At 38.1% G+C, this 19199-nt stretch overlaps 1 protein-coding gene across 8 annotated transcripts in view; it reads left to right on the top strand.

Moving 5' to 3' along the window:
- Positions 1 to 13155, top strand: part of scn8aa (sodium channel, voltage gated, type VIII, alpha subunit a) — a 64495-nt gene extending 51340 nt beyond the window's left edge. For all 8 annotated transcript variants that reach the window (XM_051879573.1, XM_051879568.1, XM_051879567.1 and 5 more), the window contains 6 exons: positions 6588 to 6872; positions 6974 to 7027; positions 7099 to 7236; positions 7332 to 7436; positions 7523 to 7793; positions 7894 to 13155. In XM_051879573.1, coding sequence (XP_051735533.1) covers positions 6588 to 6872; positions 6974 to 7027; positions 7099 to 7236; positions 7332 to 7436; positions 7523 to 7793; positions 7894 to 9041 — 2001 coding nt within the window. In that variant the 3' untranslated portion in view covers positions 9042 to 13155. The remainder of the gene's footprint in view (positions 1 to 6587; positions 6873 to 6973; positions 7028 to 7098; positions 7237 to 7331; positions 7437 to 7522; positions 7794 to 7893) is intronic.
- The last annotated feature ends 6044 nt before the right edge of the window (positions 13156 to 19199 follow it).

Here is a 19199-nt window from a genome sequence, read left to right as displayed (position 1 = left end):
TTTAAAATTTATTAAAATAAAAAAGGCATTTTTTGTCTAGATAAATGCACCTTGGTGAGCATAAGAAACTTCTCTAAAAACATTTTAAAAAATAATTATTGACTCCACACTTTTGGAATGCTAGTGTAATTGCTGTAAAATTTCATTTAAAACTATCCAAACACAGATCCGCCATTGACTTAAACTATAAAAGAGCCAAATCCTGATATGGCATATGTGAGCCTGGACCACAAAACCAGTCATCAGTCACACGGGTATATTTGTAGCAGTAGCCAACAATACATAGTATGGGTCAAAATTATTGATTCTTCTTTTATGCCAAAAATCATTAGGATATTAAGTAAAGATCATGTTCCATGTAAATTTCCTACCATAAATATATAAAAAATGTATTTTTGTGAGTGGATATGCATTTCTAAGGACTTCATTTGGACAACTTTAAAGGCGATTTACTCAATATTTTAATTTTTTTGCACCCTCAGATTCCAGATTTTCAAATTGTTGTATTTTGGCCAAATATTGTCCAATCCCTACATCAATGGAAAGCTTTTTTATTCAGCTTTCAGATGATGTATAAACCCCAATTTCCAAAAATTGACCCTTATGACTGGTTTTGTGGTCCAGGGTCACATATAGCAAGAAGGCGGGGCTTAGCAAAGAGTCAATTGGTCAAGGTGAAAAAATGTGTTTTTTTTTTTTTTACTTTAGTCAAAGTGCAAGAATACGTCAGAGTGACGGTTTAACTAGAAACAACAACCACCCGTCAGTGCTGAATGTTTGAACACATACAGGTCATCCATAGTCGTCATCTTAACAAATTTGGCAAAGATAGGTACCTAACCCCTTTGATGGTTGTGAACAGTTGCACCTGGTTGTTGTCACTTTCAGTCTTTCTTCTCTTACCTGTGGACTGGTTGCCCTGAGCTTCTGTACCCTCTCCTCACCTTCTCCCTGCCCCTCATCTGCAGCACCGTGCAGCGTCCTCCTTCCCTCCCTCCCTCCCTCCCTTCATTTCACACTGTTCACTTCAGCCCATCTGGCCCCGCGCTGCCCAGCCCAGAGCAGCGGTGAGGAGCCAAGCCGCTGGAGGCTCACCTCACCCCTCTTTGCTTGTCTAGGATCTGCACATGGGACTGTAAAAAGAAAAACCCTGGGTCTGAGAGGGGAGATATTTTGCTAAGCTTCTGTATCTCTCTGTATTTTCCAGCTGGTTTCCATTTGAAGCCTTTAGCAATGTGGAGTGGATGATGTATTTTAGATTTGATTAGTTAGGACATTTATAGTTACTAGTCAGTGGTTTTATAAGTAGCTAACACAGAAGCTTAGGAAATGTGCGAGACTATGGAACATACAGCGAGTGAGAGGATTGTGTTAGTGTTTACTCTCAAACAGTGTGAAGCATAAAGGAATCAGAGATTCTGTGATTTCACACTGCTGTAATTACTAAAGGTATACCAGAACCCAAAAATGATAGACAAGGTTTCTCAGTTATCAAAATTAAAGCTGTATTTGATGTTATGTTTGCCCTTATGTATATAAATCTACTAACAGGGCTCCAGACTGCAACTAAAATGGTTGCAAATGCGACAAAAAAAAATCTAGTCACCGTTGCGGTTTTGTCGGATGTGATCATGTTAGATTGTACGCAAAGAACAGTGCAAGGCATGATGTCCGTCCCGCTTTGAGAAAATGACTCTTGTGAAACGGTTCTTTTTAATGTGTTTAAGATTCATGAAACAAATTTAGTCGTTCGAATCAGACTCGCTCAGTCAGTGAATCATTCAGGCAGTAAGTTCCCTCGCTGAACCCCAATTCATTTTTCAAACCAATTCGAAATGAATACTTTTATAATTTAAAACAAAACAAAAAAACATTTAAATATTTTACTTTATTTTTAGTCATTGGTTAGCGTTTGGCTCCTAAATGTTTTATTTTAAGAGCCAGTGGCTCCCTAATCATTTTTATTTTATTCTGGAGCACTGTTATAGTATTTTATGCCGTTTTATTTTATAGTTTTTTGTAGTTATTTTGTTTCTGTCTTTCTGTCTTCTATCTCTTAATACTTTTAGTATTGTACTTAGATTAGACTGTCATTTTTGGGTGATTCAAAATGGTTTTCATAGATTTGTTCTGTTCATGTACCTATAATTGGATTCATGAGGGTGTGTGAAATCAATTTCATGTAACCTGTAGTAACATATTAGTCAAAGTACAGAGAGAACGATCGAGTTCTTACCCTAGTGAATAATTGATTTCAATGTTCATCAACTGATATGCTGTTTTGTTTGAAATTAGAAAAAAAAAAAGTTAAAAATTAATAAATGATTTGACAAGGAGACACAACTTTGGAGAGAAAAAAACAAACACTTAGACTGTGGAGAGTTTTCCATGTTTAATAGCCAATTCTCTGGCCAGATAGAGAATACAACAACCCAGTACAGGAAATAATTCTTGTTTGATGTACGTTTTAAATTAACTGGAAATCGATTTACTTTATTCAATTATTCTATCCTAACAAAACATTTATCAAACCCCAGCCAGAAATCTCTCCATACTGCTGCCTCTCCTGTCCATTTATTTATTGATTTTAACAGTTCTTGAGATTGCACAAAGATGTCATGTAACACGCATGTCCTGTTCAATTGCCAATGCACATTATGCACTTTTGAAAGCCATTTTCCCTCACTTTTAATATCTGTGTTGATTCTCACAAAGATATTTTATGTCTATGTGACATTTGAACATGTAGTCTCTATAGAAAGATGGACAGTAATTCTCCTGACAAGTGCTTTTTCCTGGGGGTCTTTTCCTTTAATCTTTAAGCACTACAAATTCTTATTACTTGTCCTGTATTTCTCTTTTACATTTTGAATACGTAAAACAAATCAGCACTCAAAAGCATAAGCTAAAGCATAAAGCTAAAATCCGACCGGTCCCCTGCACTTGCTGAGAGAATCCTGCCGTCCTTTGTGCCTCTCTGTGTGTTTAAGGGGGGAATATGGCTCCACTTTTCAGTATGTGAGAGATCTGCATGCTCAGCTGCCTGCCTGAGAGCTGCGGCTCGGCTGCCTAACACAGTTAGTGAGCGTCTCCTGGCACGCTCTGCTCATCGCTAATCACTGATGGACAGTGTCCTGACTGGGACGGTGGGGGAGGGGAGGGACGTGGAGGCAAATGGGGTTGCGGGGAGGATGGGTTGATGTAAAATGTTTTATGTTACTCAAGCTTGCCATGGCTACGTTAAAGTAGTTGGGTGGTGGGTTGTAGTTTTAAAGGTGCAAATGTTTGCTTTGGGTATGTAGAAGTCGTTGTGTGAGTCTGTGTGGCATATTTGTATGGAAGGTGTTGCATTCATTTTTATAATATACTGCTAAGTCAGAAGGCTACTATTTAGGGCCAATGTCCTGGAAGACCCCAGCACCTCACATTTTATTAGTAGTACTTTAGGTCTCAGTATGCATAAAATATATTGGTAACACTTCCTATGAAGACCATGCTTATAATGATTTATAGGCCTGTTTATAAGCAAGTATTACTATTCTATAAATATATTTATAAAGACTCATTAAGACCTATACTGCATTATAAGAACAGTTATAGATACATTCATATTATTTTTATAATTACTTCTAAGCCATGCATTTGCGTTTTCAATGTGCATGCTCATAATCCATTATACACTGATTTATAAATGATCACATATAAAATAGTTCCATAGACTCTTGTTTGCTGTGCCATTTAGTTATTAATTATGTCTTTAATGGCTAATGTTTGCATTAGAGGTCATGAATTTTAATTTTGATTTGTTCTCCTCAGTCATATGCATGGTATTGCTTACAGCAGTTTGGACTTATACTTTAAAAAATATTGTAGCAGTGTTTTGCAAGTATGTAACATTAAAAAAGATAATTTGATAAGAAAAAAGATAAATAAAAAAAAAGATAATAATAATTTGTATTAATGATTTCTGTTTTTTTTATTTTTATTATTATTATTATTATTATTATTATTATTATTACAGGAATTATTCATTAGTTACATTTACAAGTAAGCAAATTAAAATGTATAATGAGCACATCTTCATGATTTCTTAACATTTTCCTTAGGAAAATTGCAACCTATGTTTTCACTTTACTTAAAGCCATCAATGATGTATTTATAGAGAGTAGCAACTATTATTACTCACAGTAAGTATTGATAAGAACACAACACGGCTATTAATAACAATATATTCACTTATTTGACAGAAATAAATCTGAATTACTAAAAAGTAATTGTAACTATAATATAATAACATTATAGCAATGCAGGTTGCATCTTTATAAATACATTCATGGAACCATACGACTGACTAATTAATACTTTTAAATCAGTGTATAATGGATTATTAACATGTGCATTGAAAAAGCAAATGCATGACTTAATTAATTACATAAATAATATAAATGTAACTATAACTGTTCTTTTAATGTGGTATAGGTCTTAATAAGTCTTTATAAATATGTTTATAAAATAGTAATATTAGCTTAGCTATAGTAATACTTGCTTATAAATAAGTATAAATGGAGCTATAATTCATTATAAGAATGGTCTTCATAGAAAGTGTTACCAATATATTCATAAAGGAGAAAAAATACCCAAATAACCTGCTGTTTCCACAGAGAATCTGTGCATCTGATGTACACTTTACTCCTCTACGGTGGCCTCATAGGTCACATAACAGTGCGAGCATGATGGATGTAGTGTGTCAAGATTGTATTCGTACAACACCCTGCATACTTACTTCTCGACTGTTAGAAAAAAAAGTACATTCTGTAAGTTCTTCATCAAATACATTATGTAATTTTGGACGCATCTATCCATGTTGTGCAGTGCTGGGGTAGTCCAGGACCAGAAAAGAGAATCACTTATTTTTGGGATTCAAAAGATTTCTTGAAACTAGTACTTTATTTTTGAAACTAGTATATGCAAGGAATAGTATTAACTGTGTCGTAAGGCCACCCAAGAAAACAAAATGTCAAACCATGCTTATGTATATGCTAAATTCCACCAATTTACAAATTGATTGACAAGTTAATTGCTTGACACTTTATAATAACCTTAAAGAGGCTTAATAACTTATGAATTAATATTCATGAACTAAACGTGCACAGTGTTGAGACATCACAACCAGTCTATAGTCAGCAAGCAATAGTCCGCCACACTGCAGCTATCTCAGAAGAGCTCGTGTTGAAAACCAAAAGAGACTTTAATGTATGTGCAGGAATACAAATGAATAATCTTTGGTTGCTGGTTTTGTCACAGAGTATGTTGATGCCTGTCTGCAGCCTCACATAATGCAAGGTGACGGCATCTTTCATACTCTTTAAAAAAAATGACCTTGGGAATGAATAGGCAGAAATGCAATCTTTTAGTATAACAAGGCTGAACACCTAACATAATGAAAACCTGCTTGCAGCCAAAGTCGGCTGTAAGACTTTGTTTCGGAACCTGGTGCATTTTCTCCCTTGGTTTGGTTTGTTTAGGCATATGTGATGGCAATCGCGCTCGGATCCGCACCAAAACAATCGCTCCGAGATCGCCTGAATGAGGAGGTCTCAGCCCGATTACAAACGAACTCTGAGGCGGTTCGCTTGAGATTTGAAAGCAGTCCGACCCAACGGGCCAATGAACCAAACGATATCATAATTCATAAAGGGAAATGTTATATAAAATGCACCAGTGTTTGATTCTGTGAGTAAGCATATTAGTTACTGCAGCTGAAATCAAAGAGCACCTCTTCATCATATTGTGTAATCGCGCTTCTCTGTGGGAAAATGCTGTCCAGATGAAGCCTTGATTCCCGCTCTGCTGCATTATAACATTCGTTTAGTGTTTGTATGTGTCTCGACACAGTTAACCTACTAGAGCGTGTTTGAATTTACCACATAAAAAATATGAGTGTAGTATATAATTTAACAGCTGGAATGATGGCGACATTCGTATAGTGTTTGCGTGTGTCTCGACAGTTTCAAATAAAGCCACAATAAGCTCATGGAGCGAACTTGTCAATCATCTTGATGGATGACGCATGGGAAACTCTGACCAATAAGAGTACAGTTTTACTTTCATAACATGATTTGCATAAACAAATTTTGGTACGCTTTGAAATTGCCTTGTGAAAGCAAACCGAACCAAGAAGAAAATGTAACAAATTAAGTCCCTTTTTCAGAACAAAACAAGGTGTGAAAATGGCCTTCGTTTTATCTTAGATCCCTGAGCTCAAGATTGTCGCCTGTGTGAGGAAAACAACAACAACAACAAAAAAACAGCTTAAGAATTATAGCAAGAACTTGAAAACATACCGTTCAGACAATGAGCTTAAAGCAGTTTTCTTGGATGGCCATGTGACTGAAACATGAATCAAAGATAGTATATAATTTGTTAATATTTGAACATGTGAGCAGTGTTCATAGTGGCATTCTTTTTTGTCGTGCCATCCAAATATGCAGCCACAAATGTGAGTGTGTTTCAATGTGTTTCTGTGTTTTCTGAGCCATTTCCGGTCTCTTACACTATACCGCCTTGTCTGTCCTACTCTGCTCTAGGTGGTAGTCAACGCCTTGGTGGGTGCCATCCCTTCCATTATGAATGTGTTGCTGGTTTGCCTCATCTTTTGGCTGATTTTCAGTATCATGGGCGTCAACATGTTTGCGGGGAAGTACTACTACTGCTACAATGACACCGAAAAGGCATACTTCGAACCCGATGTGGTCAACAACAAAACAGAGTGCTTTGAATTGATAAATCAGAACTTCACTGAGGTGCGCTGGAAGAACGTCAAAATCAACTTTGACAATGTGGGCGCTGGTTACTTAGCTCTACTGCAAGTGGTAAGTCTACCTGAGAGTCTCTTGTTAGATGCTACACTGGCTAAAGAAATATGTTAGTGTTGATATAACACTGATATTAACTTTCCCTTTCTACCTCTAAGGCAACCTTTAAAGGATGGATGGACATCATGTACGCAGCAGTTGATTCGCGAAAGGTGAGACGTTTAAGCAATCTTAACTGCCACCTGAGTCAAAGTACCGGTTTAAAATATCTTTCTCTCCTCAGGTGGAAGACCAACCAAAGTATGAGGACAACATCTACATGTACATCTATTTTGTCATCTTTATTATATTCGGCTCTTTCTTCACCCTCAACCTCTTCATTGGTGTCATCATCGATAACTTCAACCAGCAAAAGAAAAAGATGAGTGTCCACTTTTTACCATTTGCTCATTCTAAAGAGCGGTTTTCACAGTAACTTTTGAGTAGATTTTAACCAAATATTGTTTATGACTATACTTTGGAGGTCAGGATATATTCATGACTGAGGAACAGAAGAAGTACTACAATGCTATGAAAAAGCTTGGCTCAAAGAAACCTCAGAAACCCATACCCCGACCTCAGGTACATCACTGTTGACAAGTGATACTTTGCTTACCAACTTGAGTCCTATTCTCTAATTTGTGCTATTTTTGTCCCCTCTTCTTTAGAACAAGCTCCAGGGGATGGTGTTTGACTTTGTGACACAGCAGGTCTTTGATATTTCCATCATGATCCTCATCTGTTTGAACATGGTCACCATGATGGTTGAGACAGACGATCAGTCAACAGAGACCGAAAACATTTTGTACTGGGTCAACTTCATCTTCATTGTGGCCTTCACCACTGAATTTGTCCTGAAGCTCTTTGCACTGCGTCATTATTACTTCACCAACGGCTGGAACATCTTTGACTGTGTTGTGGTCATTCTCTCTATCGTGGGTAAGTGAACAGGGTTTCATAGACTTCTTCATTTACGCTTTGAAATACAGTGCTTTATTTTTGGCTCATTTCTTCTCGTTTCTTATCACACAAACCACAGGTATGTTCCTTGCTGACCTGATTGAGAAGTACTTTGTGTCACCAACGTTGTTCAGGGTAATCCGTCTGGCTCGAATTGGACGTATCTTGCGTCTGATCAAAGGAGCAAAGGGCATTCGGACTTTACTGTTTGCCCTGATGATGTCACTGCCGGCCCTGTTCAATATCGGCCTTCTGCTGTTCTTGGTCATGTTCATCTTTTCTATCTTCGGCATGTCAAACTTCGCCTATGTGAAGCGGGAGGCTGGCATAGATGACATGTATAACTTTGAAACATTTGGGAATAGTATGATTTGCCTGTTCATGATAACCACCTCAGCGGGATGGGACGGCCTTCTCGCTCCCATTCTCAATTACCCACCAGATTGCGATCCGGACAAGGAGAATCCAGGTACCACGGTGAAAGGTAACTGCGGAAACCCTTCGGTGGGCATCTTCTTCTTCGTCATGTACATCATTGTCTCATTTCTCATCGTGGTAAACATGTACATCGCCATCATTCTGGAGAACTTCAGCGTCGCCACGGAGGAGAGCGCTGACCCACTTTGTGAGGACGACTTTGAGTCCTTCTACGAGATCTGGGAAAAGTTTGACCCCACTGCTTCCCAGTTCATCACCTTTGCCAAGCTGGGTGACTTCGCTGACACTCTGGAGCACCCGCTGCGCGTTCCCAAGCCCAACACTATAGAGCTGATTGCCATGGACCTGCCCATGGTGAGCGGCGACCGCATTCACTGCCTAGACATCTTGTTTGCCTTCACCAAACGCGTGCTGGGTGATAGCGGCGACCTGGACATGATGCGGCAACAGATGGAGGAGAGATTCATTGCTGCCAATCCTTCCAAAGTGTCTTTTGAGCCCATCACCACCACTCTGCGGCGCAAGCAGGAGCATATGTCTGCCTCAGTCATCCAGCGTGCTTACCGTGCCCATCTTATTCGGAGAGGCTTCATCTGCAAGCGCTTGCTCAGCAGCAGCAGGCTGGAGAATGGCGGGACCAATCAGGAAAAGAAAGAGGGCACGCCTTCTACTGCCTCGCTGCCGTCCTACGACAGCGTGACCAAACCTGAGAAGGAGAAGTTGGAGGAGAGTGACAGCAAGGGCAAAAAGGGCAAAAACCAAAAAGATGTCAAGGAATCTAAGTGTTAGGAACGATGGAGACGAACTCCCGAGTCGAGACTGAAACTATCTATTCCAACAAATGTATAGAAAATCATTTGCAACAAAAAATACAGAAATCTTTGGAGAAAAAGGTTGTTTACAGACAACAAATGCACCAGTGCAAAAGGAAAGCAGCTTGGTTTTTACAGATTTAATGATGACCAAACCAACCTATGAGCTTATTGTCTTACATTTGTGCTCAGTGACCAAGATTTTACTGTTCCAACTGCAGCCAAAAGGCACTTAAAAGGAGAAACAAAATAATGACCTATGGCAGACATCTTCGATAGGGACCACCTGCCAAAGGACGAAGCAGTACAAAGCAAACTCATTACATGGATTCCTTTGCACCACCATGCGTGGAGTTCAGCATTCCTCCTCTACGGACATCCCTTTCAAACACTACACTGCCGAAATCCGACGGAAACCTCCCGCTCATCCCTGGAGGATTCTGGGACGTTGTATTTTAACCATAGGAGAACCAGTAATAATGATGTTAACTCAATCACGTGGAGTGTCCGCAGAAAAAAAAAGAAGAAAAAAAACAAAACAAAACAAAACAGAACAATATGCAAGGGTTTTCAGTTGTTGTGATGAATATCTCACCTTATTTGACCCACAAAAAGTAGGGGGGAAAGTTCAGCCCATGTCATTCATCTCGTCATCATCTCTTTGTTATACTTACAGGAAGAAAAAAAAAAAAGACATTTTATACATGGGCTTTCACATCGATATTGGGTTGGGGATTATCAGGGTTTTGACTTGGGCTGAAAGGGACTTACTCAGACCGAGTTCCTGGTAAATAAATAATTAATTGTGCTCGTTCAATGCATAGAAATGACTTGCATGGTGGCATGTTTTGATCAGGAATCATGCATGTATAATCATAGTCCACTTGACACTGCTACTCAATCCACACCAGTGGCTTGACCATACTTTCGACGCTGTCCACTAGTAATCAAATTAAATAGATATAGCTGGGAAATGATTGGTCAATAGCAACATATTTAACTACTGGCTATGACAAGTATGTTTATACTTACCCCTCGTAAAGCTTGCTTCCTGATTAACCGATTCTCACACCATGCGTCATGTGCGTATTCCACGGTGGCCGATCAAAGCTATTCCTTCGTTTGGATGTACAGTGTGGCAACTGCACATTCGTCCACCCGTAGAGGTGTTTCACTGCCCTGGACCTGAGGAGAAGTTGGGATGAAAATTTGGAGAAACAGTTTCACTCTTATCAAATCTTGGGTTCATAAACCTTGATTTGCTTTTTTGCACCAGCAATATGATTCAACTGCCCCTCAATGTGCAGCTGAGGCTCCAGTAGGGTACAGCCACTAAGGTACATGCCATTTTAACCCTTACAATGCTTTGTCAGGCCTCGGTGGGAGGCAATCCCTTTGATTTTCCTGGAGGTACTTGTCTTCATGTCAGCACATCCTCATGTTTACCATTTAAAGGGGTTGTCAGTTGTGTTAGCATCTTGTTTTGTCTTAAAGATGTTGAGGAAAGCACTCGAGTAGCCATTTTAATGCATCCTGTAGATGTTAATAGCTTTCTCCTTGTTGAATGAAAAAGTGACTCATGAGTGTTTGGTATAGCTCGGATTATACATGTAAACTGGCCTTACACAGCAGGAAAACAAAGCAGGCGGCAGTTTTAGAATGAAGTGATGAGTACTTGTGTTGTCTGATCGCATGCGGTTTATGATGGTGATTCCACAAATTGGCTTTTTTACCTATGTTGCTACCTCTTGAGCAAACTGCCATCCCTTCTTGCTCTGGGTGCAATGGAAATTGATTTGATTTGCAACAGTAATTCTTCCGTTTACAGTTTTTTGAGTGTCGTTTCATTACCTCTTCTGTTCGGTAGGAACGAATGCTTATTCTGGTGTGGGCTAGCCCAGTGCAAGGTGTTACGGTGGACCACAGACAACATAATACAATGCTGATACATACTCTGTAGGTATGGGATTATGAAAGATCATAGGACATTTCAAACTGCTGGGTCAGTAGACGTACGCCACCAGAGCCGGAGTGCTGGAGAGCGCACCAGTTTACAAACCCACTTCCTCTACTTCTCAGACCCGTAGGTCTGCTTACTGCCTGAGATCTCTAATCAGCGTGGGTGCTGTGGACTTAAACCAAATGAAGCCTGGTGAAACACTTAGACTACCATGTAGTTTCCCCCAACTCCCATTTTAGTTCAGATGTGAAATGAAAAATCACTCTTACTCACTGTATGACAAGTTAATGTATCATTCAATGTACAGGAGGGGCTATGATGTACATGGCACAATTGCTGAAAAGAATGAACTTTTTGAGGAAAACTATAAGCATTGTAATATATTATTTTCTTTTAAATGGCATGCTTTGTTGTGGGTTTTGTAAATACAGAATTTTAAAGAATTACTGCTATTAATCTAATAATAAATTATAACAATGATATAGAATGGCTTTCAGCTGATGCCCTTGTCACATATTTTAATTTTTTGTTTTTCTAACACATTTCACTTTTATTAAAGGGAACCGAATGATATAATGTATCAAGAATACTCTATTAGACAAAGAATATACAGTACCTGTCAAAAGTTTGGAAAATGTTTTTTTTTTTTTTTTATCTTAATGTTTTTGAAAGATTTCTCTTCTGCTCACCAAGGCTGCATTTATTTAATTGAAAATACAGTAAAAACAGTAATATTGCAAAATATTATTACAAATGAAAAGAACTGCTTTCTATTTGAATATATTTTAAAATGTAATTTATTTTTCTGAATTTTCAGCATCGTTACTTTCATATGATCCTTTAGAAATCATTCTAATATGTTGATTTGGCACTCAAGAAACATTTTTAAATGTATTAAAATAAAAAACAATTATTTTAAATTGTCATAACATTTCACAATATTACTGTTGTTACTGTATATTTGATTAAATAAATGCAGCCTTTCTTTCAAAAACATTAAACAATTGTAATGTTTCCATACTTTTGACAGGTACTGTATATATATATATGTATAATATATGTATTATATATTATATATATATATGTATGAAAGGATATACAAATGAGCACTGTAATATTTCATTTATATGCAATATGTCCAGTGGATGTCGAAAAAAAAGGATGTTGGAGACGAACTCACGCACGATTGTTATCAGCGCTGCTTGGATATTTTAACCTGATACTGTATGATGAGAGGGTTATGCAACCAGCACACCTCTGTAACCTTGAGGTTTTATACACACGCATACAAACACACATTTTCACGTGAATGCATATATATATATATATATACACCGTCCTGCCTATGGACATTGTGTGGTCACCCACCCGAGCCTGAAAGTCTAAAACGGTCACAGAGCAGTTCATGTATTGTACTCTAAAGGCCTCCCCGAACACTTCAGTGCCGTACTCGCGGGCCTGAACAACAGTTTTGTATGCATTTCGTATCCGGTTTTTATGTGTTCAGTGGTCTGTTTCTAGTGCTACTTCACTAATTGTCGTGTGCCTTTTTCTGCATTTTCTCCATGTTCCTACATTTTCTGAATTGCATTTCACTGCAATTTTGGAGGATGGTGCCATATTTAACATTTAGTTGATGGTGGGGGAAAGACAGGAGAATACAAAATGGAGCACAATGCAAATCAGGGACTATAGTCTGATCAAGGCGTCTGGTATACTGCCAGAGGAACACTGAAACCAACCAAGAAAACAAGCCCACTTCTTCCAGATTTGATGTTACGAAATCTTCTGATGTTCTGTTTTCTGTACTCTGTGTATCATCCACTTGGCTTGTAAAAAAAAAAGTATAGCTTGCCTTCAGACTTTTATGTTCTTTCCATCTTTGAAACTCACTTTTGTATCGATATTCAGTTACTGGACTTCCATTTTTAGCATGACTAAAATGCTTTCCATTTTGCTGAAAAGATTTCAAAAGTGCTTTTCAAACTGTTGTTTTGTTTGACACAGTGTTGTAGGAGGACATATAATGGTGTGTTTGGCACAACCACTGGAACTCTTAGTAAGAACATATAAAAGATTGTCTTCATTTGAGCACGAAACTTTTTAACAATAAAGCAGCCTTCCAGTTGCACAGAGTCGTCACTGATTTTGTTGAAGGTGAATGAGAAGACACACATTTAGTGCCCTTATGAGATCAAGAAATTAGTCCTTAAAGGGATAGTTCCCCCAAAAATGAAAATTCTGTCATCATTTACTCGTCCTCACGTTGTTCCAAACCTGTAAGACTTTCTTTCATCTTCGGAACACAAATGAAGATATTTTTGATGAAATCTGAGAGCTTTCTGTCCCTCCATTGACAGCAACGCAACTACCACTTTGATGCTTCAAAAAGTTCATGAAGAGATCGTACAACTAATCCATATGAATGAGTGGTTTAGTCCAAATTTTCTGAAGAGACTCGATTGCTTTATAGACCTTATTTACCAGAGAAACAAGCGCGCCGCCATCTTTAGAATATTGTCTTTGAACTTCCGTTTTTGCGGTAGCTCTGTATATTTCTATGGCATCGCTTTTGAAGAATAATTAGCTGGTGAAGTGGATTTACCTGTTGTAGAGTTAATAAAGTTATCATGAGCATTATGTTTAAAGCAGATGTCTTAACAAATGTCAGTAGACCGGGAAGATTTTAAAATGAGTTCTTTCATAAATACATAAGATCGCTGTGGAAATACAAGCCGGAAGTCAAAAGACAACGAGACAAAGGGGCGGAGCTACATAAGGTCTATATGATGAACAGATTGAATTTAGGCTTTTACTCGCATATAAACATTTATCAGAGAACATAAACAGAAGCTCCACCAAACCTGCATGACCCACGAGAACAAACCTCATTGGTTCTTGCACGTCATGTGAACATGCTTGAACTTCTGTTGGTTACCCCAACTGATGTGTCAGCTGATGAGCGTTTATGTGAATAAAGGCCTAAATTCAAACTGTTCATCAAATAAAGTGATCGAAAATTTGGACTAAACCACTGAATTTATATGGATTAGTTTTACGATCTTTTTATGGACTTTTTGAAACGTCAAAGTGTCAGTTGTGTAGCTGTCTATGGAGCGACAGAAAGCTCTCAGATTTCATCAAAAATTTGTGTTCTGAAGATGAACGAAGGTCTCACAGGTGTGGAACAACATGAGAGTAATTAATGACAGAATTTTTATTTTTGTGTGAACTAACCCTTTAATCTGCTGAACTCATGACTGGCCCTCCATAGAACTATATGCATGTTTTACAGATAATTTTATTTTACAATTGATAGTTTACCCAAAAATGGAAAATCTGGTCATCAATTACTTATCCTCATTTTGTTCAAATCCTGTATGAATTTCTTTCTTCTGTGGACCACAATAAAAGTGGTTTCATCCTTTTTTTCTTTTGCCTATAAAATACCCACTATATGGACAAAAAACATACATTTTTTTTAAATATCTTCTGTGTTCTGTAGAAGAAAGTAAGTCATCTCAAACACTTAATTTTGTGAGAATTTTGTGTTTTTGTCACTGAGAGTTCGACACTATGATAAGCATTCAAGTAAGTCTCAGGGTGAGATGGGATCTGCACTAATAACACTTCTGTCAGCATCACTGCAGACTGTGGCAAGAAGTGCTCCCTCTGTTCATCTCGCAAGTCATGGTTTAGCAGAGAGATCAATAGAAAGCTGTTAGCTGTGAGCTTAAGTATCAACGACACTCATCTGACTAAACCTCAGGGGGGACGCAACCTGACCACTAGCTCTTGGTTGAATTGATTTGCTCTTTTACCAGTATAGCATTGGTTAAAGGATTAGTTCAGCCGATAATGAAAATACAGTTATCATTTACTCGACCTTATGTTACTTTCCTCTGTGTAACCTGAAAGGACAACATTTTGAATAATGTATGCGTGTCATCATTTTTCCGTAGAATTACAATAAATGGGGACTGAAGCTTGCATGGTTCAAAAAAAAAAAAAAAGGCACCATAAATGTGGTCCATAAGATTTGCATTCTATTGCAAACTAAAGCCATACAATAGCTTCAGAGAAACAGACTGAAACTTAAGTCACTGTTCACTCATCTTGCCCAAGAGTTGATTGAGAACTGAATCAGTATGATTTATGAATGAATGAATGAGTCGTTCTTAACCAGGAAGCCTCAAGGGGACTTAAAAAAAGACAATTTTTATTATTATTTTAATTCACCCCCTCAACAACTGTCTTGATATACTGTATAAGGAAGCCTGATTTTAAAAGAGTTATTTCTAGACCTTGTAAAACTCCATGGGCAATTTTTATAACGAATATATGCCAAGCTCTAAAATATTTTGTTATATTCTTATCCTTATCCAGTAAATCATGAACAACTGGAAAAACTCATTCATCTCTTTGAATATTGTTGTGGACAGTGGGGGGCTTGGAGTCAAATGGTTGAGAACCACTAGATGGATCAACATTAAAATATATATATATATATGAATTAAAAGATTCACAAAACGGGCATTGCTACTTTTCATATCAACTGTTTTTTTTTCTTCAGTAAATAATGACTTAATTTTCGACCTGTTTGTCAGAAAATGTATGTAAAATGGCTTCAGAATCCGTGAATATTTATTGCACGAGTCAAATGGATTTCAGTTTTATGTTTTTTTTTTTTTGTTTCATTTTGGAGCTTGACAGAAACCAGTCCTCATTTACTTTCATATATATTAAAAAAAGATAACGATGTTCTTCATAAAATTATTTTCCCTGAATGAAAGTCATTACTGTTTCTACATTTTCCTCCATTTCACAACTGAGCAGAAGCCCTGCTCCCTTTCTGCAAGTCACAAGGATTGTTGTCCTGCTTCCCTTCCTTTACTCGTATCGCCAAACCTTACGACGCACGATATCCCACCCCGTTGGTGCCACAGCCACTCATGGTACGGACCTGGAATTTATCTTAAAATGTCTGTCTCACCGCCCCCCGTTTCAGCGTGTGCGAGGCGAGGTGGAGACAGAGAGGAGAGGGTGCGGCGGAGCACTGCAGTGCAGATAAATGAATGCACCATTGGTGGCTGAGTCAGCAGCCCACTCCCAGTTTGGCCCACTGCCTGCACCAACTGTGTCTGAGGAGGAACAACATGCATGCAGTCAACACACACACACACACACACACACACATACATACATGCGGTCAATATGCCTGATCGAAGTTTTGCTCTTAATGTTTCACTGACCAAATTATAAATGTGCGCTTCAGTTGTCGGTGATCTTGGAAGCTTACGAGCTTGACCTAATTTTTGAACAAATTCACCATAACATTCATACAAGTAAATATGACCTTCATTTCAGACTGTTTTTGAGGGGCTGCATTCATAGCTATTTATTCAAAATCGATTAGGTCTTATGTTCCCCCGGTCGATCTGTTGTTTCGTCAGGAGAAGTCTGGACTGGTAAGCTACAAACCTGCTGCTTTGATTTATGGTGGCGCTTTCAGACTCGGTGAATCAGTGAAGGGGGTGGGGTGGGGCTGTCAAGTCACCTGATATCCACCAATCGCAGAAGCCACGACGGTTCCCGAACTCCACCACCTGAGCAGCAAGAACCTGCACTGGAACTACAAGCTTAATGGAGAAACACCAAAACAGAGCTGCTGGAAGTTGTGGGTGTTGTAGGCGTACTGAATGAATACATGCTGAAGTTACGTCACATTCAACGTGTTCTTGAAATATCCAAATAATTACATACACTGTCAGTGGTTAACTGTTCTTCTCACAAGCTGCTTTTATATATTTGAATTATTATTAATTGTAAATCTTTCAGGAAGAAGTCTTTGAAAGCACAACGTTGACAACCTTGAATTTGCACTGTGATAAGGGGGTGTTTATGGATAGGCCTGTTTGTTGTTTGTAGGATTTTATCGTGTTTCTTTTAAAAGATTGCTAACACACATCCCAGTGCAATAAAGCTGCAGCTAGAGAACTGGTTCAGGCAGCGAATTATATAAATCTTCCCTTCACTTGGGTTTTTCTGCACAAAATAGGCCTGGTACAATTTAAAGCAGTTCATACACGTCCAGGTCTGTATGGCATCTCTCTTATATTCAAATGTAAAAGATTTTATCAACTGTAACCTACAAAGAGCTTGAAAATCACTTACATTATAGTATGGTTATAGCAGGTTACTTGTATATAGGCCTGTCAATCTTAGATAATTAACTAACTAATATCGCGATTCTTATTTTTTAGTATTACTAATGTAAAGATATTTTCTTTGAGCTCCATGCAACAAAACTGTTTTGAAGTAAAGAGCTCCAGCTAGTGGTGTCTAGCATAAGTGCATTTCCTCAAATTTTACTAATGGTGTGAAAAGGTAGTTCTGTTGGAGCAAACTCACTAAAAATGTTAATATTTCTGATAGAAATGTCAAAATAATGATGCTATGTAGGTAAGATATATATCCCACATATAGTTTTATATGATGGCTTATAGAAAAATCTGAATATATTTTAATATGGATCAATTATATTTTAATATGGATTTATTAAAATAAAGAAATAAATGGGGAAAAAACACTTTATTCCTGATATTTCAAAACTACTGAAACTATACTCCAGTGACAATTCATTAAATGGGATTTACAAACCAATTATTGAGGATGTACATGGGGTACTGTGACATAAGAAAATATATTTTCCCTTAAAAACATCACAGGTTTGTTTTCTGTTGACAGATATTTGGTTAAATGTGGTTAAAGGTGCAATATGTAATATTTTCTGTCCGCTAGAGGTCGCTAGAGGTCTATTCAAAACAAAGGCGTAGCTTGATGACGCCAATTTGAGCGCGGAATCTTGGGACATTTAAGCTGTCATTTCATTTAATTTCGAAGGCTGCATCCTCCTGAGGACACATCCTGTGAAGGATGTGGTATACGGAGTGTCCTTAACCAGAATTAAACGAGACGTCCTTTGTAGGACAAACAGGCAAGAAAGGAAACAGGAAGTATCACGTTGCTATGCCAACACGTTCACGGCCGTCATTGCGCTCTCACAAAAGTTAAATGAATGAAAATTATTTATACATTTGGAAAGTAATTTGAAAAGAAAATGTATTCACTTGTTTTATTTTGGGTAATGCTTGAGGAGCTGTGGTACATATATCTGTTACAGAGACAAAGGAGGAGGATATTAAGAAGAACAAAGTTTAAAACAAAAACAAGCTTGAAACTACTTACATTTAAACACCACATCTTCACTTGTACTGTTACACGTACATCTGCTGCAGCCGCTGTTTGTTTTTTGTTTTTTTAATTTTTCAAATAAATGATGGTGGTTAACAGTGATGCAAAGAATTGTGGGCTATCTGCAGCAGCGAAGGATACACCTCATGCATCCTCCGAATTCCTGTGAAAGAAGGACGCATTCGAAGGTTGCATTCGGAGAGTCCTATTTACTTTTCTGAAATGATACAGCCTCAATGACGTATGCAACCTTCGAATGCGACCTCCGGAGGATGCAGCCTTTGAAATGAGACACAGCTATGGTCTTCACCTCACAGCCGGTGCAAAATAATAGGGATAGGACTCGGACAGAAATCATGTTCATGGATGCGATTATTAACGTTACTGTAGTCTGAAGCAGAGCAGGACCGAGTGTTGTGGGAGCTGAACGAGGCCGCTGGAGCGATTGCGCAACACACGCCTCACGAGCAGCGGGACTTTTATTTTGCCGCAGTCGCCGGCGCTGCTTCCGCTTTTCCGGCCATGAGTATGAGGTAACACAGCTCTGTTTATCATATTAGATACATTTGAGCGTGTTGAAAATGATGTTATAACGTTACTCTGCGTTCGCTCGGCGGCTGCTGTGAGACACTGTTACACACTGCAGTAAGATCGATTTTAGATTATCATATTATATACTGGATGGCTTGTGTTGATAAATGGCATGCAATTCATTTTAAAACATATTGTATGATGGAGAAAATGCTGTATTACTGTTACTAAATATAAAGCTGCATCTGATTATGCTATGTTAGCTACTTCACAAAATAGTGTTTTTCTCTGAGGCATGGTAAAGCATGGTACTCGCAAAAAATCAAGAAAATTAGATTTAAACAATAAGATTAAATGTGTTGAGCTATATAACAATAATTTGTTTTCTGT

The sequence above is a fragment of the Ctenopharyngodon idella genome, chromosome 22 (genome assembly GCF_019924925.1).
Source record: "Ctenopharyngodon idella isolate HZGC_01 chromosome 22, HZGC01, whole genome shotgun sequence".
Lineage (NCBI taxonomy): Eukaryota > Metazoa > Chordata > Actinopteri > Cypriniformes > Xenocyprididae > Ctenopharyngodon > Ctenopharyngodon idella.
The sequence above is the reverse complement of the archived record's forward strand: the minus strand, read 5'-3'. Positions and strand labels throughout refer to the sequence as shown.